This window comes from Chroicocephalus ridibundus, chromosome 1, assembly GCF_963924245.1.
Source record: "Chroicocephalus ridibundus chromosome 1, bChrRid1.1, whole genome shotgun sequence".
NCBI classification, from domain to species: domain Eukaryota; kingdom Metazoa; phylum Chordata; class Aves; order Charadriiformes; family Laridae; genus Chroicocephalus; species Chroicocephalus ridibundus.
This window is the reverse complement of record NC_086284.1, coordinates 82,368,521-82,393,341: the sequence shown is the minus strand read 5'-3', so window position 1 is coordinate 82,393,341 and position 24,821 is coordinate 82,368,521. Positions and strand designations below refer to the sequence as shown.

The window sequence follows — 24,821 nt, the reverse complement described above, 5'->3', positions numbered from 1 at the left end:
TATAGTTATTATTCGTATTGCAAGACTGTTTCAAAATTTGAATTAACTTTCTGAAAGTACTATCTTTTTAGTACACACCCTTTGAATTCTTCACTCTTTTACTATTCATATTTTAGAACTTTTTCTGTACAGTGGTTCTTCCCTGAAGTTTAAAGGCTGTGATCCAGAGAAACATCCATATACTGTTTCTGGAATACTGTTGTACTTCATTTCACACTGGGAGTATCATATTTCCTATTTATCAGTGAGGGACAAAATGCAAAGAACAGACCTCTTAGTTGGATAGTTTAGTTATTAACAAAAGTGACTGAAGCACTTTTGGGGTCCAATACACAGCTATGTTGTGTAGCAACTTACTAGGAATAAAAAAGGAAGTCTACAAAGAGTCTATTTGTTCTGCTTCAGAAGTTCACCCTCTTGGTCCTACCTGGCATAGCCACTACAGTGTGGTCTGCATTAAAGGCTACTAGTTTTCCCCATTCATTACTTCACTGTAAATAAATCTCCAGAGGAATACAGGTAGCATAAACTCTATTACACATGCAAAGTTCCCTACAGTGATCTTCTAAAAGATAAAGGACCAGACAGTCTGCTGCCACAGAGCCAGCAATATCATCTGACATCAGAACTATAGCTGCCTGTCTCAGTATCAATTTTCCAAGAGCTAAGCCCAAAACAGTGAATAAACTGGTAAATTAGTGTACTTAATAACAGTATGATTTACTCACTAAAATGGCTTAAAGCTGTAAAAGTCTAATTTTAAAAAACTTCCTACAAATGGCAAACAAAAAGTTCAAAATGCAATAAAAACATTGCTGACCTCACACTAAACCAAATGTGCATTTTCAGGATTCTTACAGAAAGCCTGTCAAACGCAAACGAGGAAAAATTGGCTGAGTTTTAAAAACCGTGCAACTTTAAAAATGGCCTTGTGATAAGGAACACAAGCCTCCTTCTCCTGATAGTGTTATTAATTGGTAATGCTACTCCTCCATGCTGGTATTATGTCACACCTCAGCCTTTCAATCTTCTCTTTGCGAAAGGAAAACATTTTTTTTTCTTCAGGATGATAATCTAGATTAGGAGGCAACACAAGCAGCTTGTTAATTATATATATGCACAAGGAGCACAACAGTTGCTCTGCTTGTCAAGAGGATTTGAAAATATAAGCAGCACAGTGCCAGAAAAAAAAAAATACACTGAGTCTTCTATCATAAGATTACAAGTAAAAAAGTGCCGCTCATTTACTGATTAAAAAAAAAATAATAAATCACATAAAACTTATCAGCACATACTCAAATCCTGTGCAAAAGAAAAATAGTATGAAAAGTCACATTTTAATCAACTTTAACATTATGGATATTTTCACTAGAGTGAATGACATATTTAAAAAGCACTTTTAAAGCAACTCCATTTTGCAACATGTCATAATTTTCTAAGAACATAGTGGAAGACATGAACTCCAAACCCCCAAAAGTCAGCCTCCTTTCACAGAGGAGCATCATCCTTAACCTACAACGCTGTACCAGCTTTTTCAAGAGGAACAGCTATTTTCCCAATTTAAAAAACAAAAAAAAGGAAAAAGAGGAAAAATAACAAAAAAATCGGAAAAAGAACACAAAGTTAAATAAATACATGCCCTTACAGAAATTCATTTGTGACACGGGTGCTTTTATGCTGCCCTAGTACCGAAGGGGGAAAAACAAAGGGTAATTCCATCAGCCAGCCTGCAACAACTCAAAGCAACCTCCTGGCACGGGACCAGGGAGCAAAGCAGAGGTGGCCCTTGGGAGAGGCCATGGCTAGGTTTGCTGGCCTTGCCACGCAGCACACCTCCTCTCCTGGAGCTCCTGCCTGCCTGCCTGCCCTCGGGGCCCCTGAGGTTCCATGGGCACCTGGGTGCAGAGAGATCCACGCAATGCCTTGGTAAACTGTTATGACTTGTGCAAACTCAGTGCTGGACATAAAGTCCCCACCGTGGTTTAATGCCCACTTGAAGGCTCTCTCAGAACCGCCCCACCCCAGCCATACCCGTGGTGAAACACTCAGGCTGCAGCAAATTACAGCACAGAAAAAACAAAAACTATTTAAAGCGGCAGTTTTGCTCTTTCACCCTAAAATAAATGAAATAAAGACCCTTCCCTTCACTTTCAAGTACACTGGTTTTAACACTGGAGCAATTATTCTGCGCTGTACTGAGTATTATCTTTATATAACTATCTCTAGTATAAGTCACATTGAAAAACTTACCAGTATTGTAACATTAATAGGGTTGAAATATTTACAGATTTGCCTATGCCTATCAAATATACAGCCTGTCTTTGAGGAAAAAAGTTACAATGTATAAAATTTGAGTTAGGGATTCTCTCCGTTGTTTTGTGGCTGACAAATTTCTAGTAGTTTGTACCAGGCTGTGCATTGCTTGCAAATGAGCACATCCCAGAGGCTAAATAAACTAAGAGATGGAAGAGACGAAATACAGAACCACCCTCCAGCCTTCTAAATCTGCCTGTCTGCTCGGTCAATGGCACGGAAGTGCAAGAGAGTGTTGTAAGGAGCTCTGTAGCAGAAAAAAAAGCTAACATTTTTCTGGCATGAGAAGACATGTAGTGAAGTATGAGTCTTACTGTACACCAATTTAACCTAATTAGCGTGCCAAGCAAAAAAGTGATCCAAATCAATTAACTGGGGAGAAGGAAAGCAAGCAAAATAACCCCATCAAGTGAGGAATATTTTTCAGCAGTTGTTCTGTGGCTGAAGAGAAAAACACCTCTCTGTTAAATGGACACAATAGCAACATTTGAGAGCATTAAGGAATTATTTTACAGTGATGTCTTAACATGTTGACATTTAACAGGTTTTCTTTTAAACTAACGGAAACTGCCACACACCACCAGTCATGAAAAGCTGTTTTAAAAAAAATTTTTTTTTAAAAAAAGTTGTACAGATTGCACGAGACAGATGAACAAACACAATACTGGTACAGAAGATACATCAAACTCTGTCCCACAGTATGGGATAACCACAAATATCAAACACCTATTGCTTTAACTGGCATGAAAGCAATACTGTGATATATTTGCTATTTCTTTGTTGCATTGAGCAACAGCGAAATAGGATCCCTTCCAAAGTATTTACTGCTAGAGCACATTTCTATTAAATTCATAGTTCTCCAAGATGCTGGGCAGGCAAAGTTCAGACACAGCAAGACTTTACCAGCTCATTTCTCCAGGCTCAAGGATAGTTTTAAGGGAATGCTTGCAGAATGACTAGGCTAGATAAGAAACTCCTCATCTAACTTTGGCCAGCTCCCAAACTGAAATGGTTTAACATAGTAGCTTGAATTTGGAAAGTGGTTAAAAAAAGGAAAGTTATCTGGATTGTGACATTTAACATCTGACTTGTGGAAACAATGAAAAAAACGTCATTCTGTTAAATATTTTCACTTATAAGACAGAATATATTAACCAAGGAAAAAAGAGGACAAATAAAAGTGCTTGGACTCTCTAGTGGCATGCCTGAAGCTCAAGGTTAAAGTACAACTCACCCCACACAGAGCCATTTGAACATGTGCCAAATGCATGAAGTTCGGAAGTTTCATGCTCTGCTAAGGCGACTTTCACATCACTCATTGGCTTCGTCTTAGATCAAAAGCACTAAAAGAAAAACTGTGCAGAGAATCTGATTACAGATGGCTTTTACTGATGCTTTCTACTTAATCTCCTCTGGAATGTGAGGTCGTAGCCCTCCTGTATTTTAAAAGGGATCTATATACTACACGCACACTCAACTATTGTCACTGTACAAATAATATTTTGCTTTCTCATCTGAACAAGGTAACTTAAGGAGTTTATTGCAGCCCAGATCCCCACACATAACATAGGTACACTGTTCACTCTACTTTCTGTTTTGTCCATGGAACAAGTCTATCTTCAAGCATCCTGGCTACATGTCACAGAGCAGGTTTCAGTCAACAAAATCCAGAAAATCCAAGGCCTACCCACATCGGAGAAAAGGCCTGTTCTTCTCTTAGGTCTAAACCTCCAAACATTTAAGAAGAAATGAGACTGGCTTGCTTTAACCCCTCTCTTCTCCCAGAGATATTCTCCTCATTAAAAGCGCCCTTTGTCACACATCCACACAACAAGTAAAAAACAAAAAAAATACTCTGAACTTCCTGCTTAAGATTTATCATCACACTTCTTTTGGCAGAGAAAAGGCTATGTATCATAATTAATGCACAAAACCCTAATGATTTGAAATCTGTGTTCTTCCTGTCTAAAAAAAAAAAATCTCAACTGTGAAAGCAAAAAGTGAAGCTGGTCAAAATATTCTACTTGAAAATACATTAAAGCAAACGTTCTTTGAAAATAAAGTCTTAGAGAACTTATTAAAAAACTCTTCCTTGCTGTTTATTGAAGTGTTGACCCTCTCCCTCCTTTCTAGTAGTCAAAGGAGAAGGTGGTGAATACAGAGGAAAAGTTTTGGTCCCTCTTTTCAAACTCCAAGTAAGTTTTTTAATTTTCAATTTTCAGTAAGTCTCCTGTGTCTTCCAACTAGCACTTTCAAGAGTCACAACTAACAATTTCTCTTATAATAACCAAATTGTGCCACACAGAAATTGTTAATTTCATTTCTCAATGCAACATAGAGATGTTTTAATAAAAGACACAGTGCTGGTTCCCTGAATAAAGTTTAAACTGTAGTCAGTGTGAAGGCTTTTGAATTCTTCTATGAGAAGTATTACATTGGATGAAAGTAGATCAACAACCCTCAAAAAACTAGCTACAGAGCTCTTTTCTCAAACACCTCCTTAGTTTTTGAGGAAGTGAGGCTCTACGATTTTGAGACCTCGTGTTTTTACATTCTTTGCTTATTTGGTTAGAACATCCTCCTCTAAGTAACTGATTCACAATTAGAAATATGAAGGGGTGATGAAGATATTAATCTAATCTTCACCTTATGGGTCCTTTTACTCCATTTCTTACTATATGCACGTACATGCATGCACTTGCATATCCTGTAAGTGAAGCAAAGTGAAACAGTAAAAACATCTTCAGGTTCAAATGTCAGTTCCCCCAAAAATTAGTCAATGGAGAACCACAGTTAACTGTACAAACGATGAAAAGCTTGCACCATCATCATCTTTTAGACCCTTAGTCAAGCACCAAGACCTACATGCTACAAGAATATAGTTCGACTGTTTCTTCATCCAGAGAACTTACAATTGAGTACATAAGAAAATGCACCGTGATTCATCGTAACACTAATCGCCAATTCAGTCCTCTATAGGGAGCACCTACTACAAGATAAGTATAAAGCAAACAGTTTTGCTAAACCTTAGAAGAAGCATGCAACTGAAATTGAAATTGTGGATCAAGAAGAAGCAGAAGTCAACTCAGTAACAGGTTAGAGAAGACAAGCAGACTACTTTTCAGACAAGATCAGAGCTGAGGAGAACTACTGTAGAGAGGTAGTCTCACTCAAGACAATGGTGGTTTCAGTTGTTTTACACCCTTCTTGACTTAGTCTACAGCTGAGCCACTAATCAGCAAGGTTCAACTCCTGGACCTTCTGCACAGTTAAGTCCCAAGGCTTCCTCTGCTACACCATCACCTGGGAAAGGTCTCCCAAGGACGGATACACATAGGCTATGAAGGTAAGAAACCACACTCCTGCTCTCAGACCGGGGACTCATAGCATAACCTGGCTGTAATTGTAGGCATTTCTCTAGTTTGCATTCTTAGAGCTCTTCAAGTGATGCTCCACAATTGTAAATCACAGGTGGTGCCAAATGAACTTGCGGCCAGCTTCAATCTAACTGAGTAAGAGCTGCTATCTTGAATCATTTCCTTTTCTCTTACCACAGCCTAATTCTGGCTCAAGTTTCCATCCTACACAGTCTCCTTCAAACAAATAAATATGCGGGCGGAGAGGAAACAGGCAGAACAATTGGATAACTTTCCTGAAGGAGATTTATTTCCAACTTTCCAGCTTCCATTGCCTTGCTTACCTGTTTCCTGGTAAGTAAAACTGTGAATGTTGTTTGTATATGTTGATGGTATGTCTCCAAAATCAGAGAAAAGTAGACAAATGCTTTCTTAAAATTACATAAAAGCATGTCTACCACTACAATAGTGCCACCATCAAGTCCAGAGAGACCATGCAGCAATCCCACTAAAACAACCTGGGATAAACACAAGTAAAACAATCTAAATTAGCAAGGACAAAGTGTAAGGTCTTGCCCCTGGGAAAATGTAATCCAGGAGTGCAGCACAGGCTGGGATCTACCCAGCTGGGGAGCAGCTCTGTGGAAAGAGACCTGAGGGTCCTGGTCGACAACAAGCTCAATATGAGTGAACAGTGTGCTGCTGCGGCAAAGCCAGCCAACAGGATGTTGGGTTGCATCAACAAGGGCATCACCAGCAGAGGCAAAGAAGTCATTATCCCACTCTACTCAATGCTTGTCAGGCCACACCTGGAATGCTGTGTTCAGTTTTGGTCCCCACTATACACAAAAGATGTGGACAGGCTGGAGAGGGTCCAGAAAACAGCCACCAAGGTGATCAAAGGACTGGGAAGCCTGTCATATGAGGAAAGGCTGAGAGAACTGGGCTTGTCCAGCCTTGAGAAAAGAAGGCTTAGGGGAGACCTTGTCACCATGTTCCAGTATTTAAACGATGGCTACAAAGAAGATGGAGACTCCCTTTTTACAAGGAGTCACATGGAAAAGACAAGGGGTGATGGGTACAAGTTAATTCTGAGGAGATTCCAATTGGATGCAAGAGGAAAATTTTTCACAATGCGAACAACCAGCCATTGGAATAATCTCCCCAGGGAAGTGGTGGATTCACCGAGATCGGACACTTTTAAGGTTCAGCTGGACAGGGTGCTGGGCCATCTTGTCTAGACCGTGCTTTTGCCAAGAAGGGTTGAACCAGATGATCCTTGAGGTCCCTTCCAACCTGGTATTCTATGATAAGTGCATTCGTACTAAGGAAAAAGAATCTCATGCTCTGATACTCAATTCATAATCAACAAAAATAAAGATTTGGGGGCTTCTCCATTCAATTATTTAACTTTGCAATAAATAAAAATAATAATGCACACACAATACATACTAGCAAAGTGATTTTGAGAAAGTCACTCCAAACAATCCGAGCTGTTCAAAATACCCAGCCTCTCCTTATCCTGATGATTACACATGCAGGTGGACAATAAGAATGTAAAGCTTCTCAATTCTCAACTGCTTTGAGTCAATTAGTGCTACAGTAATCAGATTAACATTAGAACTAAGATGTTGCTTGGTTATCTCTAATAAGTGCCTCCTTTGCAAGAAACATTATTTGTAACCTTTTTCACAGTCTGAATGTAAAGGCTAAGAATGCAACATGCATGAAAGCAGAACTCCAGCAGTCCCGTCCCTCACCCTTAGGAACAGGGCTCTCAAGGATAGGCTCAAGACATATTTAGTAGAGTTGCATGAGGAAGTTTGACAGCTATCTCTCCATGCTATGGACCAATCACCAAGGTTGTCAAAACACAAACTTTTTTTATTGTTTTTTTTTTTTATAAATCCTGATTTCAAACATGAATGAGTAAAGGGGAATGGACATGTGAGGGCTTGCTGATGAGCTCATAAAACCTCTTTCTTGAATGAGCAGGCCAGAATGCCCGTTATAGGTTGGAGGGTTTGTTTGTTTTGGGGGGGGTGGGAGTGGAAGGGTAAAAAGAGAAGGATGTAAATGAAATATTAAATCTACCCCAAGCCTGCAGAACAGCTGTTAAGACACAGCAGGAGGGATCTGGATATTGTACTTACTGAATCAGCTAAAGAGGTCTAAGCAAACTGACATTCATAAGGAGAGCTGTAGAATTCCATTCATACAATGGGTGGCAACTGGCCAAGGATAACTTGCTAAAAATAAGAGAGCTAGAAAGATTAAAAAGCAAAAACATTTATTGCAATATAGAACCAGAAAAGGGCCAGATACTCCTGCACACATAATTATAAAACAACTCCCTCTTCAGCAAGGGCTTTCCAAGAATATACCATTTCCAATGATAAAAATGGGAACAAATGGAGTAATCCTCTATAGATGGAGGGAAAACAGAAAAATTTACTGTTTGGACATTTCAGAAATATGGTAGAAGACTTACCTGACATTAATACTTCACCAATATCACTAGTCAACTTGATAAAACTCGAAGTAAAAAGGGGAATTTGAATGAGTCTTTGTTCATCTCACCTAGATGCTAAATAAAAATAGTATTTTTATGAATTTTTCTTCCCTTGAATTTTTTTGAAAATTTTAAAGATCAAAATTATAAAGCCTCAAATTCAAGATACCTAGCACTCAGAACAAAAGGAGTATTTTTTTAAAATTACAAAACAGATAGAATTTTGCAGAGATTTTTTTCAACTTCCTTCATCGGCGTAGGTAAGTTATTGTTAGAGTGAAGATGCAAGACGAAACAACTGAGAAAAGAACTAAAAGGGCAGGCTCTCATCAGTACAAGATGGTTTGCTGGCCATGAAAAGTAGTTCCTTGCTATTCTCTGCATTAAGAAGGTCTCTGGCTTAAGAGCAAAGACAGCATTTTCCTCCTTCCCCCCATTCATCCCCTTCCTGCCTCCCCACTCAGAGCTAAAATCCCATTGATATGGAGTCTTTGGGTGGAGTAATCTAACTTCTTCAACAAAGAAGCTTGCCTTTTTCCCAGACAAATTACTTGGCTGAACTTAAGAATCTCCTTTCACTATTAAAAAAATCCACAGTACTGCAGTTCTAAGAAAAAACCCAGAATCTGGAGTGGAAAAACCCTACTGAATTAGGCTTCCAAGAGTCAGCGTGTCTTAAGAGTTTATTTAAACACAATTGTCACTCAAATATCAGAAAACTGCATGGACCACACTGAAAGGGAACCGAACAACATAAATCAGGTGACTATTGTAGCTTCCCCAACAAAATCCAACTCTAGCTCTTTACAAAACGTCAAGACAGCTGAATCTCAGTTGAGTTGTTAAAAACGGCTGCATGCATTTAATTAAGTCAAAATCAAAGCCAGATGGCACATGCTGCTTTTCCAATAGACTGGATGCTGTCACAGGAGGCACTACTTAAGCATTCCTTGATGATTCCTGGCACCAGTGGCTACAAAATCTCTTTCTACCATCTACCATACACCCCTCCTTTTTTTTCCAGTCACCAAGCCTTTAAAGAGGGTGGGGAGGAGGAAAAAGAGAGCCCCTGAGATAAATTGACTCAGTGTGTGGAATGCAAGGCAAACATTCCTGTACAAATTCAGATTTGATTTATTTTCCTTAGAAAACTCCAGCTGCAGGAGAAACCCCCAATTGTTGGTCTTTGCCTTATCCCCGCTAGGGTCATCATCTGTCTTACGGGGAGAAAGTAAAAGTAGATAACTATACTTCTAAAGTACTGCACAGCAGAAGATGTTAATACTTTAGCCAGTAATAAATGCAAGTCAACTGGCTAAAAAAGGCCTCAAGAATTTGGAAGTATATGGCTGAAAGGAAACATTAACATTTCATCTCTGGGCTGTGTAACCTCTCAGTGAAAAATGACAGTGTAGGCTTTTGCGGTCAGCACACATGCAGTGAACTCCTCCTACTCATCAGAAAGACTAGCAAGTTATCGCCTGGTTGTAGTCAGCCAAAGAGATACTGGACTGAGCCAGAACTGAGTGGCAATACTATATTTTACTTCTAGTACCGTACCCTCCAATACATGGAATTAAACAGAGAGGGCATGAGTTGCTGGTTATGCGTCTCAATGCTTGCACAAGCCAGACAGAGTGCCTAGCAAAGTGTGTCTGGAAGGTGATGGGGAAGAAAAAGGACCAGAAGTTAACCGATTACACACGTGAAAAATATGCTACTGACAAAACACCTCTGCTTGATTTCTACTTTGAGATATTTCTGTTCCAAAATTAAGCAGCTGCCATATTGCTCCCAAAAGGACTCATGAAGATGTTTAGAGCAAAAGGTAGCATGCATTATGCCTTTTGAATAGACAACGAGGAGGGCTCAGAGGCCCCTCCTTATATTCCCTTCTCCATGTCTCCATCAAATCACTTGGAAAAGTGAGTGTATCTCATTGTTTGAGTAATCTAACATAACGCATACACACGGACAAAGGCATAGGAATGTAATTTTAGGTTATTTCCAACTGAATTATCCCCTACTGAGCAACACTATGGTCTAGGGTTCACTTAACTTCTTAATTATGATTGCCATTGTTAGACATATCCAATCTCACCTTTCATTAAAAAAGGAATTACACACTTGCACTGAATATCTTACTGCTTGTGCAATCTGTTAAAAACTCATTTCCAGCACTACTGAGAACAAAAACCCGTCTGCTGAAAAGGGTGGATGTGTGTAACAATTTCAGCAGAACAATCCTTCTCTCCTGGTTAGTTTAAAGCTCCATTAATCTTAATGCAAAACAAAACAGTTTCCTTTAACAGCCAGATTCTTGACCTTGAGCTGTTCCAGCATTGGAGTTGGGGGCTGCGGTAGAAAGGACATGGACCAACCACCACTAAGAGCTGGAGAGTAAGAGCATACAGACAGAATAGCCAACAGAGAAAAAAACTAAACAAAAAAAGAAGTTATCTCTGTGAAAGACTACCATCTCCACTGCTGCCACTGAAACCTGGACAATGTCACGTCAAAACTTTTGTTACTCATTTTCAGATAAATTTCAAAAGATTAGCAGCAATGAAGACTATCAAAAGATGACCAAGAATGGACAGACTAACAGCTTTTAAGTCACCCATCCTAGCATTGACCCACATCATTAGCCATTAAAGTATTTACAGGATAATGTTACAAATTAAATCCAGTCTACTAGGCAGCATTATTTTTAGTGTGAAAAAAATAGGAGCCACAGATGCTTTCTTTGTAGAAACTGAAGATGTCTGTTATTTAAATCCTTTAATTTTCATGATACAAGACGGATTTGCTCAAAACATCGTTCCTATACAAACCCAAGTCAGAGTTAGAGGGCAACATAAGGTCTTTAAATTTAAAAATACTCTTACCAGTAAACATTTGCAGGGCTTCATACACACAGGTTTTACACTCCCCTATCCACTGCTTTTCCATTACTGTACCTGTTTACATTACTGAATACATGCTACATCCTTGTCACCAGGACATTACTATGTGACAGACCCAGGTGGCAGAATGCATCTGAGTTGCCTCTAAAATCACAGGCACTTTAATGCCATTTATCTTAATACTTTAAGTTGTATTAAAGCATGATTTCCTCATACGTCTTGTAAGGCACAAATTTAATCACTTGACAGTATTTGTGCAGTGTTAACTGTGGCTAAGAAGGGGGTGTGCAGCAGTTTCTGTAGCGTGATTTCTATGTCTCCCACACCAACACCACCTCACCCAGAACAGCAGCTCCTGGAGGCAGCTTTTAATGGAAATGCTGCTAGAGCTGAGCTTTTTAAACAGCTCAAAGATTGGCAAGTCATTCTGTATCAGTGCCTACAAACATTTGAGAGGCCTTCTTGTACAGAGGACTGGACTAAGGACAAGAACGGATTTTGCTTATAAGCTTCAGAGGTTTCTGTTTGACTGCAGTTTTGGTTTAGTTGGCAGTCACAGACACATGATAAGGTACAGAGACAATGCCGTCATTTGGATTACGTTCATAAATCTGATTTTCTACCAGAGGTGTAGAAGGCTGTTTGTAAAACTAGAGGTATGCTGACCACCACTGTCCTCTCAGTACAAGGAAAGCCCTTATTTTTTGCACAAGACAAAGGAACGTTTCAGACCATCTTCTGTGCTGACTCAGATGTTTCTTGGCCAAAATCATTACTGTTTACCATACAGCTCTGCATGGTTTATTTAAAGTCTCATACCAAAGCACTCATTATTTCTGTAATATTAGTTACACGAAGACACTTTTAAAGCCTGAAGAATTTATTATTATTAACAATTGGTTCACTAGCCAGCAGTAGTGCTGTGACTAGAGTGACAGAGCCAGCTTCATACACAGCTTCAACAGTTACTTCAGTGTTAAAACCCAAGAATAATTACTGATGTGCACAGGAAACGATAGTCTCGCAATCTCCTCATCAGTTCACGGGAAGCGGAAGAAGTTCAGCCTTGGTTCAGCTTTTTGTGGATCCAACCCTACTTGGTGTTCTGTGGATATAGAAAACTTACTCCAAGACAAGTCATTTGTATAAACCTTTTTGTTCCAAAACCAGGAAAGTGGTGACCAGCATAAACACCTAATGTCAAGTAATTCTTTAACCGAGTGGCCTCCTCCATCTTCCTTAACTTACAACGGAAGAAACTGTATAATAGAGTAATTGAAACAGCAGAGCAAACACAGCAGGTGGTCCCGTCTTAGAAGACTTCCACCAATGGATTTTGAAATTTTACACTTAGCCTGGTATGCACCCAAATACATTAAAGAGCCTAAAATGTTAAACATCAGAGGCAAACCAAACATTTACAAAATACAAGGTCTATTATTTTGGACAAACCTTGCTGCAATCACATAGGAATGTTTCCTTTGGCTGATATTATGCTCACTTCCATTTATTTATATAGAACAAAAAGCAAACAATATTTTCTTACCTTGTTTTTTTAATTGTCTACAGATGGTGCAAAATGGTAGAATGATAAGGCTGGAGGACAGACTTTCATCGTCTACTGAAGAGATAAATATAACAATTTTGCTAGTATGAGAATTTTACTGCTTATCTCAGTTACAGGAGAGAGAGGGTCCAGCAAATACAAAATTATTGAAAAGCTTCTTTTGCCATCCAAAGAAATAGAAAAAAACCACACCAACAAAAAACAAACCAAGAAACCCAAATACCCAAGGATACTGTTTTTACAAACACCACCCTTGAAATAGCCTAATTTACCTCAATCATAGCAATAACAGAGACTACCACTCCATTCCTTCTTTGAAAGTACTGTACTTGCTAAATCTCTCTGTGTGAAAAGTTAAAAAGCACAGATCCTTCATCAATTAGTCTTTAGTAAGACTCTCCAGAACAATCGTTAGCACAAATCAAATTTCTTCTCAGTTATTTAATAACAAAATACAAAAATCTGAGCTAGGTCTATACTTAAAAAGAGAGCTAGAAACGCTGTGCACAAACTGCGCATCTCACAAAATGCAAGTTTTGTCTTGCCTATTTCTCTACATTGTATTTCAAGTTTTGTTATACCAATGTTATCTTCTTATATTTAACTACAAAAAAATCCATTGATCAAAAATAGAAAACTGTAAACAACTCAGCACAAATGCTGCATAGCTTCTTTGCACACAGACACGAGCAGCATGGTGTCTTATGGTTAATTACCCCATTTACAGTAAATCAAACCCACAGCTCAGCTAAGAAGCCAGCCTGCTGTATTTTCCAATCAGTCAGCCCACACAGTTATGTTGGGAGCAATGATATTTTCTCTTAAGTAAAGCATAGTTGAGTTCATACAGATGTAAGCAAACAAAGGGTGTGACAAAATAACAGAAAAAGGAGATTACAAAGGAAGCCTGAATCTTACATTGAAGTTTCTTTTGCCAAATGAGATTCAGAGAGAGAAGTGTTTTCTTTGAACAAATCCTGAAGCAGGATCTAGGCCCTTGGGTAAAACCTAGTTCACAACATAACCTTACATGCCCTTATTTTCCAATAATCTCAATTTTGGCACATGTTACCTTGAAAAAAATCCCAGTTATCCAAAGACTTGTCATTTCAGAAAGCTCGCTCACAGCTCAGAACTCTTCCTGAAATAAGGGAAGCAACATTATAACTACGGCTTTAATGCAGAACAAAAGCCACACAGCTTTCTAGAGCCTGAGAAAAGCAAACGATGTCCGTAAAAGGACAATGCCAGATAACTGAGTTATGTTGTCTAAGCACTTAGAGAAATGGGAGAAAACAAATACAGACAGGTAATGCTACACCACAGACAGAAAAAGAACATACTGAAAAACCATACAAAGCATTATTAATGTATGCAAGTGGTTTTGGGCCAAGCCATCCTCAAGTGTCAAGCCTCAGAGTCAGAAGAAGATCTGAAAAAAGCTTTTAAGACCAATGAGTCAGGACTGCCCAACAAATCCAGGACAGGACCAGATGGACAGGAGTCCAACAATAGGACTGCCTTACTGAGAAACAACTGCCTCCTAGAAAGAAGACAGGGCCAATTATCTGATTAAGCAGTAATTCAAAGAATGCTTAATAATTTATAAAAAATAACTAGGCTATGGGCTGTTATTATGCAAAACTACACAAAAAACAACTCCACAAAGTAAAGCGTGTTCAAATTTCGCTGGTAATTATCCCTGACCAGAAAACAGGATCAGGTTCTTGTCTTATAAACGAGGTATAGGAGCACTTATGGAATGAAAAATACAGCTGCTTGTTAAAATCGCTTTTAGCCAGGTGTCTATGAGATCAAGCACATCACTCACACTGCAAATCAGGTTTTATTTCAAGTCATTCTCTGAAGAGCAATAGGACCGTACAGCTTTATTTTGTATACAGCCTTTCTTACTCAAAATCACAATGCTGCTATTCTAATGAATGCCAAGAACTGAACTAGAAACTTCCAGAGATCAAGAAAGGAACCTCAGTATTTGATCTGGGAAGCCAAAATCAATAATCTGGAGCTGCAGTCACAAACTCTGCAGATCCTGAGTAATGATCTGCGTATAACACACGCACTCAGCAAGATGTTGCATTGCCGTTAACAGTGAAGTGAAGCTCTCTGTAAAATTTGAGAAAAAAACTTTCAGAGAAAGTCCAAGAAATTCTCACACGCCAGAGTAATTTCTTACAAAAGGAAGAATCAGTAGAACAGTCACAAACTGAAGCATCAGCAAGAGGCAGAAAAAAAACAAGTGCACAACAACCTTCAACAAATCAAGAGCACGCTATGCTTTAAAGCGACTCATACTGCAGAGTATACCCCTCATTTAAAACAACCTTACTACCTCTCAAAATGAAGGCAATCTATGAAAATAATCTCTACAGTGGCCCCACAACAGTCCTGAGAAATTCAGGTAAGTACATGAGTACTATTTTATCTACTGATTTACACCCGGCAGAAGAGATGGCAGCAGACAGCAGCAAAGCGTGATTTCTGCAGTTGTGTTACAATTCTTTGAAGGACTCAAAATGAAGAATTAGCCAAGCAATACACCTTTTTTTTTTTCTCCCAGAAAGTGTTTCTTACAGTTTTTGACAGTGTTTCTGACCAAAACTTGTTAAAAGAAACTATGCCTAATGGGATATTAAGAAAATAATCCTCTCTAAAAGCCTAGTTAAGAGAAAACAAGGGATAGTAATAGAAGGCCAGTTTCACAATATAAAGAGGATACCAAAAGAGTCTCACTGGCATCTACACTATGGATTGTGCTCTTGAGGTTTTTTTGGTTTGGGTGTTTTATTTGTTTGGGGTTTTTTGTTGTTTTTTTTTGTTTGTTTGTTTTTGGTGTTGTTTTTTTTGAGGGAGTTGGTTGGGTTTTCTGTTTGTTTGTGTTGGGTTTTTTTGGGGGGGGGGAGGGGTTGTTTTTAAGTAAGTGATCTGCAAGAGGATGAACAATCAAAGTTCACCGATGATGCAAGACTACCTGGATTAGTCAAAGCCACAGTGGCAGCAGAGCCCCACAATACAGACTGCACTGCTTAAAGTCACTGTAGATAAGGCAACACACACACACACACAAAACTCCCCCACGCACCCACAGCAATAAAAACAGACCCATCGGCAAGCACTGGGGAGTTTGCCAGAGATCTTGACTTGCATCGTGTTAGGCCTTGCTCTGAAAACTGCAGTTCAGTGGTCAACAGCAGATAAGTAAATAAAACATCTGGAATTATTAGAAAGGGAATGGCTTTCCCTTCTCACTCACTCATGATGGTAACTATGTCAATGAATCCCCTATGTTATCATAAACTGAAAGTTTCATGTAACTCTTGCCATCCCACTCAAACAAGAATCCAGCAGAGTTTAGAAATGTAAGGGTGGTCAGAGATACTGACCAGCGTTTACATGAGGAGAATTTAATCACGACAGACAGCAGCTTAGAAAAGATGTGGCAAGAACTACTATATAGTATCAGACATTAGTTTATAATACATTAATCTGTAACACGTACTATCAAGAATCCACAAAATGGAGATGACCTGTTATTTTTCAGAAATATAATGAAGTCAGACAGCTGTGTAAAATACAACCTTTCTCTTAAAAGCAGGTATGAACAACTCTGCTCTAACTTGCTGGCTATTAAAAGACTGTATCAAAAGGAAAGGAAAGAGGGGAAATAATATTTAAAAAATAATAATTACACTATAATTCTTCTGCCTCTTAGAACCATTCCTCAATTATTAACTGCCAGCTACTTCCAAAAACAGGAAACGAGGTCCGGCAGACTTTGTCCCTACTCACTACAGCTGTCCTCGTGTTCCTAGATACAGCAGACATGACTGCCCAGACAATATCCCTGTCTCACAATGCTGAGGAGGAAGGCAGGGGGAAGGAAGGAGGAAATCAATCCAAGAAACAAAGGGCACATTAAACTGGCTATACAGTAGCTACCATAAAATGCATAAAGTTCACAAGTCAAGACTAACAAAAAAATCATGTTCTTTTTGATTTGAAAGTAAAGGATACTGTCAATTGCTACAGGTAAGGCATTTTTAGAAAGCGGCCCAAGGTCATGCTGTCTCTAACCACTATTGTGATAGTCAGGATGAGCAGATGCTGTTTGCAAGAGTAAACAGGTTTTTGAAAACAGCACTGGAAGACGGCATCCATAAAACAGATATTCATAGGATGGCTATCTCAAATGAAGGAGCTACAGAAAAAAACAAAGCTCTGACGCTGGAGACAAACACATCCAGGATGATGGAAAAGAAATAAAAGAATATACTTACTCTATACAAATTTTTCAACTGTACGGTAGCATTTAGCCTGTAAGATTCATGGCAACACTGCATGTGGAGCAGTAAGACTATTTTGAACTTACTGAAATTCCAAAGGCAAACAGAAGCTTTTGAGAAGCACAATGGGTTGATACAAATCTGTGTCATTATTTATTATATTTATAAAGAAGGATATGTCACTGACTTGAAAGCACAGATAGCTTATCAGGCTCTCTGGTTTCGACTGGACAGTAGACGAATCACTATTCTGTCAGCAAAGACTGACAGAGGCTCACCACCAGACTAACCTGTGACAACAGTTATCATTTATGAAATAAAATCACTTAGCTGAGAATTTTAGTGCTGCCTGAGGAAAATGCAGCTCCAATTCCTAAATAAGGCTGGCAAATACTCAGTTATTACAAAATCTCAGAATACCAAGGCCAAGTTGTGATGAAATAAAATTAGTCCAGTCGCATGAACTTATGACTAAATAAAAATAGTTCACATAATTTTTTTTTCTTACTTGCAGCGACTCTGTGCACGCACACTTAAATAAAATGAACAGGAATCTTCCTTGGCAACATAACTTCAATTGAAATTACTGGTCTCCTAAGTTTTCCAGAGCTACCATGTAACTATTTTTTCCTCTGTGAGCTAGCAGAGTATTTTCTCTTAGCACTGAAAAATACTGGTTCTGTCTAAATGTAGGAAATTTAAAGTGTGAAACAAATTAGAAGCTGCTCTCTGAGAATACACAGAAATGTTCCTGCAACAGTCATTATACAGAGAGCGCAGCAAATCAGGAAAAAATATGTCTAGCCCTTGATGGAAATCTTTGATTGGCAAGACCAAAATGTTTTCCTCATCAGTGGGGATGCCCAATACATCATTACAGTTCATGACCTGCATGTTAAGAGCTCGTTGCATTTGCAAATGTATTAGCCACATTTATTCCCCACAGATCTTCCCCTCTGGAACTACAAGGCAACCAGAAACTGTGCCTTGATACATCTCCCACGCTCCAGGAGTCACAAAGCTGACTCCAGCCAGGTTATGATAGAGCGACCGTACATCAGTATGACACAGACTCCCTCAGGAAGTTTTCCTTGGGATAATTACATGCACAAAAACTGATACAGCCACCAAGATAACCACAAATTGCTGCTATTGTGATCTTGTGTAATTACCTCCAGTGCTGCTGCACACCCTCTCAGGTCTCCACCCACAAGCAAATCATGGGATTGTCTTCAAGCATGGCGTACCAAATCCCACAGCTGTGTGGCTGAGCATTTCCAGTATGAAAGCACAGGTTTGCACCTTCAAGTTACATATTTGTAACATTTCACCAAGTTTGTTATTGTATTTGTCAGGCAGCTTCCAAAAAGTTGTTGGTCTGGCAGACAAGCAGATTCCTCTCAGAGAGGAGTCTCAGAGGATTCAGCAGAGCAAACTGAAGGTTCTTGTCACCAGTGCCAGTGGCACAGCTCAGACTCAAGTTGAAGAAATTCACACTTCCACCTTCAAAATGCATATTAAGGCAACAAAGCATTTCAAGATTTTCTTCAAGCACTTCTTGTTTACTTTTCAATATGAAGCCTATAGAGTATATTGCTTAAACCAAGCCAAATCTTATGCTTTTATCCTCCTGTTTATTTCATGATCCACATGGGCTATCCATAAGAGTGGAGAGGCTACATCTTGTTTTGCTAAAGGGAAGTAAATTTCACATCACCAGAGAACACATGGTGTGTCCACGCATTTTCTTGCTACATCGCCATCTTTGAGAATACCACGCCTCATGAAATATACGGTTATTTATATACTTGACATTTCCTAGGAAAATGGGGAGCCACCACTAGCAGATACAGTCATTAGTTGCAAAAGGCTGCACGTAGTTGCACAAGGGTTCAAATCCATAATCAAGTCTGGCACTTACACCATTCCCACCTTCAATGCAGGTCTCAAAGATGGATCAACTCTTGTAGGCTGATGAATGTTACCGTGTCGCAGATTACTTCCACCCACTTTTGGCCGTTTTGCTTAAGACTTATCCAGTCTTACAAAAGTGGTTAGTCTATCCATCAATATTAAGAAGTAGAGGTATTTTCCACTCAGAACATATACTGCTGGCAGAAAAGTCAGACTATATTTGACACTAAGTGCATAAGAACCAGGAGAACTAGATACAGTTTTCAAAAAAGATGGTCTGCTTGTACTATACGATCCCCTAAGCAGTGTTTGCTTAGCTCACCTTTGAGCAATACCCGTTATGTTGCTGCATTGATATTAAATCTGCTTTGAGTATTTCTTTCTACTGCTTGCAGTATCTTTGTTGAATTGTCTGCCAACATGCTTCAAGGAGTAAGATGAAGCTGCTCTACAGGTGAAAAAAAAGGTGGTGGCAATTCGACCCATACAAGCTCATTCTTACACACACTGTTCTATTGTTTTCAATATGCAATTAGTATTTCCAATTTTTTCCCAACGAACACAAGCATATAAATTAGTAACAATGGCACAGGAAAAATCCTGTGGCCAACAGAAATTTTTCAGAGACACAAAGAGAGATTTCATTTGGCTCAACATCCGAAAAAGAAAAAAGTCAGTGTCTTTTTAGGCATCTGTTTTTCAAAGGGAATTTATCATCCCTATTACATAGCTAATTTTCTAGGATCTGGAAATAATCTGAACTCAAAAGCAGAAATTAAATGCCTGACAGATACAAACAAGTGGATGTGCACCAACAGAATTTCACAAAACCCTAGGCCTCCCTTGACGTGGGGAGTATCTTGGAAGAAACAGTCACTGAGGCTTGCTATACCTTAGTACCAAAGAACTCTTAACATGTTCCTAGCTAACGTACAGCACATGATCTTTTGCTTTCATTAAAAACAGGTTATGATTCAGATATATTTACACATCACTAGGGACAGTGCACCAAACTCTGTGAGAAGGAATTAAAACCACCATACAAGCAATGAGAAAACTAAGGAATCCAAATTAAGAAATAAATACAATTTCAACCCTAAACATATTAAGCAGCTTATTTTCCAAGGCTAAGATGGGTCCTTTGAAAAAAGAATGGGCAGATTTAAGAATTTTCTGGACCTCTGAGAAAAATCTACAAAGAAAGCCTTTACCTCCAAACCCTAACATGACACTCAACATAAGGTTAAGAATCACTGACAAGAGCAGGAAATAATAAAAAAAATACAGAAACATTATACAGAGATATGACATTAAGTAGAATCATCTGATTACAACTTGTATCTAAGTAATCTTAGTGATTTTACCAGGACTACTGAAGAAGTTGTCCTTTAAAAAAGAAAAAAGGGATAAAATATAAGGGTTGACTGACGAAATTCAAAACGCTATCCACTCAAATCTCAAAAGTCATCTGGAGTTTAACTGATAAATGAAAATACTGTACTATTTCAGAGTAAGACGTGATCTCATATAAACAATCTTATGAGCGTGGAAAAACAGGGGTTCAAAGCTGTGTTTAACTATCAACAAAGCCACATATTTCCATTTGAGTATCCTACAAACACAACGCAACACAAAACAAAACCCATTTCTTCCTGTACTTAACCTGAATGGTATCAGTCAAAAGTTTCACTATTCAGTTCCTCTGTGACTAATTAATGACTTTATAAATTACAGATCTTACAATTTGCTGGCGTTTACTCTGCCATCATACAAGTCAAAGCTTCTTGGTTTGTAATCCCAATGTCCATTTCTGTTTCTTCAGAAACTAAATACCTGGAGATAAACAAAAATGCTAAAAGGGTCTATCACTTCACAATCCAACTTTATTTCTGATCTGCTTTCCTCCAGCTACGTTGATACTGATCCCAACAACTTGTTTTAAATTTAAACAGTATCTTTAAAAAAAAAAAAAAAAAACAAACCACCACCAAGCAACAGAACACATTAAACAATATGCCTTGGAACTTTGCTCTTAAGGCTAGAAACTGTTGTTTCAAAGATGGCAAGTCTTCATATCTGTTAGATTAAAAAACTATTGACTTTTGGTATGTTCCGATCTCCTTGAGTAAAATACAATTTGTCAGTTTAAGTAATTGTTATGCTGTTTTCCAGCACCTTACTCAATTTTCAGCATCCTCTTAATAAACTGGAAGCCTGTGTCAACTGTGAGTGCACTAGTTTAAAAAATAAAACCATCTATCTATGGTGATTGCACCCTTGTTTGTAATACCCAAAAGCATGCTTTCCCTTTTTTGTGATGGCACTGCATCTAAAACTTCACATGGTTACCTATTAAAAAAAATCTTAAGCTCTTCTTGCCTTCTAAGAGGGTCGCCATCCCACATGCACAACCTGCACCGCATTACGACGAGAAGTGCTCTAAGAGAGAGACAGCTTATGGGGGGGAAGGGTTTGCAAATGCTTTGAGATTGAGATCCAACATTCAGTAACTTAAGCTTATGAACTTTGAGATTTAATTTTAATTATATAACCTTGAAACCCTTGAAGAAACCGGCATCCACCATCAGAATTTTGGTCAGTTCAGAAAAAGGATCTGTGAACGTAAATCAGATAAGAACAAAATGCATTTGAAACTGTCACTTTAAAAAAAAAAACAAAACAAAACAAAACATCTCAAAAACAAAACACTGGAATGAGCTGGCGGTCATAAGGTGTTCCTGCTTTCCTTCCAAAACTGCAAGCTTTAAATAATACGTGCTCAAGAATGGAAAATTCCTTTTCTGTCAGTGTACATTAAAGTTAGTTCTGCTTTTTAAAATGTGCAACTACATCATCATTCTTCTGCCTCAACTCACAGCCTAATCAGAAAGGGAAATAACTCTCAGAATATCTCAAAAGAGAGACACATTCTTCTGGTGCTTTGCTACAATTTAATCACCACCTGGACAACTATCATCAAACACTACAAAACATTCACTAACCTCGCTAGACACTCTTCTCTTCAAAACTAAAGCTGCATGAGAAATCTTAGCTGCATGAGTCACAGAGGTAGAGAAAAACGATGTGCTCTGTGGCATACCAATATTCAGGATTCTTTTCCTGTCAGTCATATGTACTCTGGCTTTGAATTAAAAAAGCAGACTGATAAATTTCAAATACAACTACAAAAAAAAAAATCACTGTTCTTCCTCCAAGTTCTTGACATCTTCATTGTACCATAAATTTCAATACAAACAATTGCAGACATCTTTTTGTTGCTCCCATTTCTATATTACACCTTTCTGATAAAGTACCATCTAACCCAGGGTTTTGACAAAAATCATCTTAAGTTTCGCCCCAAGATCCATTTTGGTAACTAACCACAGGTGGCATTTGTCAGTTCACTAATCAAAGTTGTTCGATGCTTCCCATCGTGAGATCATATTTTCTTTCAGCAGCTGATGAATTTGCCATACTTTAATTAGTAAGGCAGAAACTTTCCATCATGCGTGTCAGCCTCAAACCTTCAATTTTCCTAAAGTTAAACTGAAGTGGTTCATCCAGTTCCAAGAAACAAATGAAGAAATACATGCTTACATTAAAAAGTGAAATTGGCAACTTAATTTGAAACACTCTAGTGACCCCTGCTTCAGTAAAAGAAGTATATCTGACAGGATGTGCACATGGCTGTCTATGTGCATATATGCCTTATAGTGCTCAAGTTAAACACCCTTGACAGTGCCCAGCCACTAGAAGCATCAAACAACTGCAAGGCCTGTGAGGAGATCCTCCATGCTTAATATTTTGGAGGCTTAGAGCTTTAAGCAGAAAGGTGCCAACGAAAAAGGAAAGAGGCCGTGTAAGGCAAACTACATATGGCTGAAAAAGGCAAAACGATATTTGGAGCTAGGGACAGAAATAGCATAGTCAGAGAAACTGGTAAAGAAAGAAGATTTTGTCTGTTGAACTGAGTCCAGAACCACTCAAGTGAGGAGAAAGATAAAAGATAAAGACTTCTAGGTAAGAAAGGGGTAAAACTGGAACAGGTTAAAGGAAATTCAGAAAAGGCTGGGATCAAGTACTGGAAAGAAGAGGCAACTACAACACACTCTGTCCAGAAGCTGGAGATTGAGTTCTTGAATCCAACATACCTTTGGCAGCAGAAAAACCTAAACCTGATGGGCAATGAATCCCAGTCCCCTTCTAGTCTTGACACCCACAGGAAACAACCACCTATCATTGCTCCTGTTAGTTTGGAAAATTGCAGTTCAGTTGATAAAATTACACAGAAGCCACTAGAATACCACATTTGTTTTGTCTTCTCTAAAAAAACAAAACAACAAAAAAACCAAAACAAGTAAAAGCAACTAAACACAAAACATATTACAAGAATATAAAAATTACAGAGCAAATCACTCTAGAATGATTTAAGAGTTCTGTAATTGTGTTATATATAAAACCCTAGCCCCCACTCCTCACAAGCGTACAGGATAACATACCAAATTTCATGGCCAAATAGCATGCTTTCTCCTTTCTCTCATCAATTTACCGCAAACGAGAATTACTGTCTAGTGCATAAAAACTGATTGGTTTTGGGGGTGGAGGGGAGCTGATTTTCAGGGCACTTACTGCAACTGTGTTTCAGAAGGTGGAAGCCAGTCTTGTTAGAGTCAAACATATGTACTCGATGATCTGAAAGGTCCCTTCCAACCTAGACAATTCTATGATTCTATATTGTCATGCCTGGAGGTATATAAAAGGTGGGTAGACGTAGTGCTCAGCGACCCAGTTTAGTGATGGTTTTTGTCAGTGTTAGGTTGATGGTTGGACTTGATGATCTGAAAGATCCCTTCCAACCTAGACAATTCTGTGATTCTATGATTCTACATCCATGAAGAATTTTCCTTGAAATATTTTGTAACAGTCTAGATCTAGATGCAGCTTTCCAGTGACCAAGAAATAGTTAAATTAGCACTGTAACTGCTACCAAAAAAAAGTTAAACAAATCAAAAATCTGAAAGAAAGCTTTTCAGTCCAAAGTTCAAAAACGTTTTTAAAAAGTAACAATCCCTAGCAATATGGTATTAAAAGGTATACAACCAATTTTTTATTTTGTATCAAAACAAGCTGCACAAGAAAGTCCTCACAGAAACTTCTCTCTAACTCAAAGAGAAGAAAACCTGGCCGTAATAAACTGCAGCCAGCATCAATCAAATACCCCAGAAAATTCCAAGCCTTTAGACAAAGGCACCCACAACAGACGCAGACCTAGTTATTAATGTGTCATGACTTTATTTAATGTTGATTTAGTGAATATTTAGTGTTGATTTAGTGAACTCCTAGATTTTCATACATGAAGTATTTTTTGGTATTTGTTTTGGTAAAACAAGGAAAAAACATTTTCTTTTTACTTGGAATTTAATAACAGTGACCATTTTGTCCTTAGAAGACGGCTAGGTGCTTTTTTTTTTTTTTTAAACTACAGGATGAAGACAGTATGGGTCTGGATTCAGACATCTCATTAATGAAAACTAGGAAGTCGTAAATGCTTATCTCCTATTTTCTAAAATTACTTCCAAACTTGAAATTAATTTTCACTGCAAGTCAGCTGGACTGCAGCCTGTAAGTCACTGCAGGGCGTGTGACTGTATACCACGATGTTGCCACTCCCTGCTGCTCATCTCCACTCCCTCTAATCAGCTAATTAAATTGCTCATGCAATGTTTCCCCAGTCAGCTTTCAGCAAAATAAACTAGATTGCTAAAGACCTACTGTTTGCAGCACTGGATTTAGGATGGAAAGTCTATGCCAGCCGAACACCTTTAGGTTGAAATGTGGAGTGATTACACCAATCATTGATACGATGGAACAAACAGTAGCCTCCAATTAGTGCTGGTGATGTGCAGATGAAGAAATTAAATTTTTAAGTTTGTCTGCAGTTAGAAGGAA

At 38.5% G+C, this 24,821-nt stretch overlaps 1 protein-coding gene across 3 annotated transcripts in view; it reads right to left on the bottom strand.

The window, feature by feature from the left end:
* The window catches only part of SHROOM2 (shroom family member 2), a 129,347-nt gene that overhangs the window by 92,189 nt on the left and 12,337 nt on the right, over positions 1-24,821 (bottom strand). Inside the window, exon 1 of one of the 3 annotated variants that reach the window (XM_063341394.1) lies at positions 3,548-3,577. The exons of the other annotated variants lie outside the window; for them this stretch is intronic. Within the exon in view, the coding sequence (XP_063197464.1) occupies positions 3,548-3,562 (15 nt within the window). The 5' untranslated portion in view covers positions 3,563-3,577. Of the gene's footprint in view, positions 1-3,547; positions 3,578-24,821 lie in introns of those variants that run through there. 3 annotated transcript variants of the gene reach the window in all.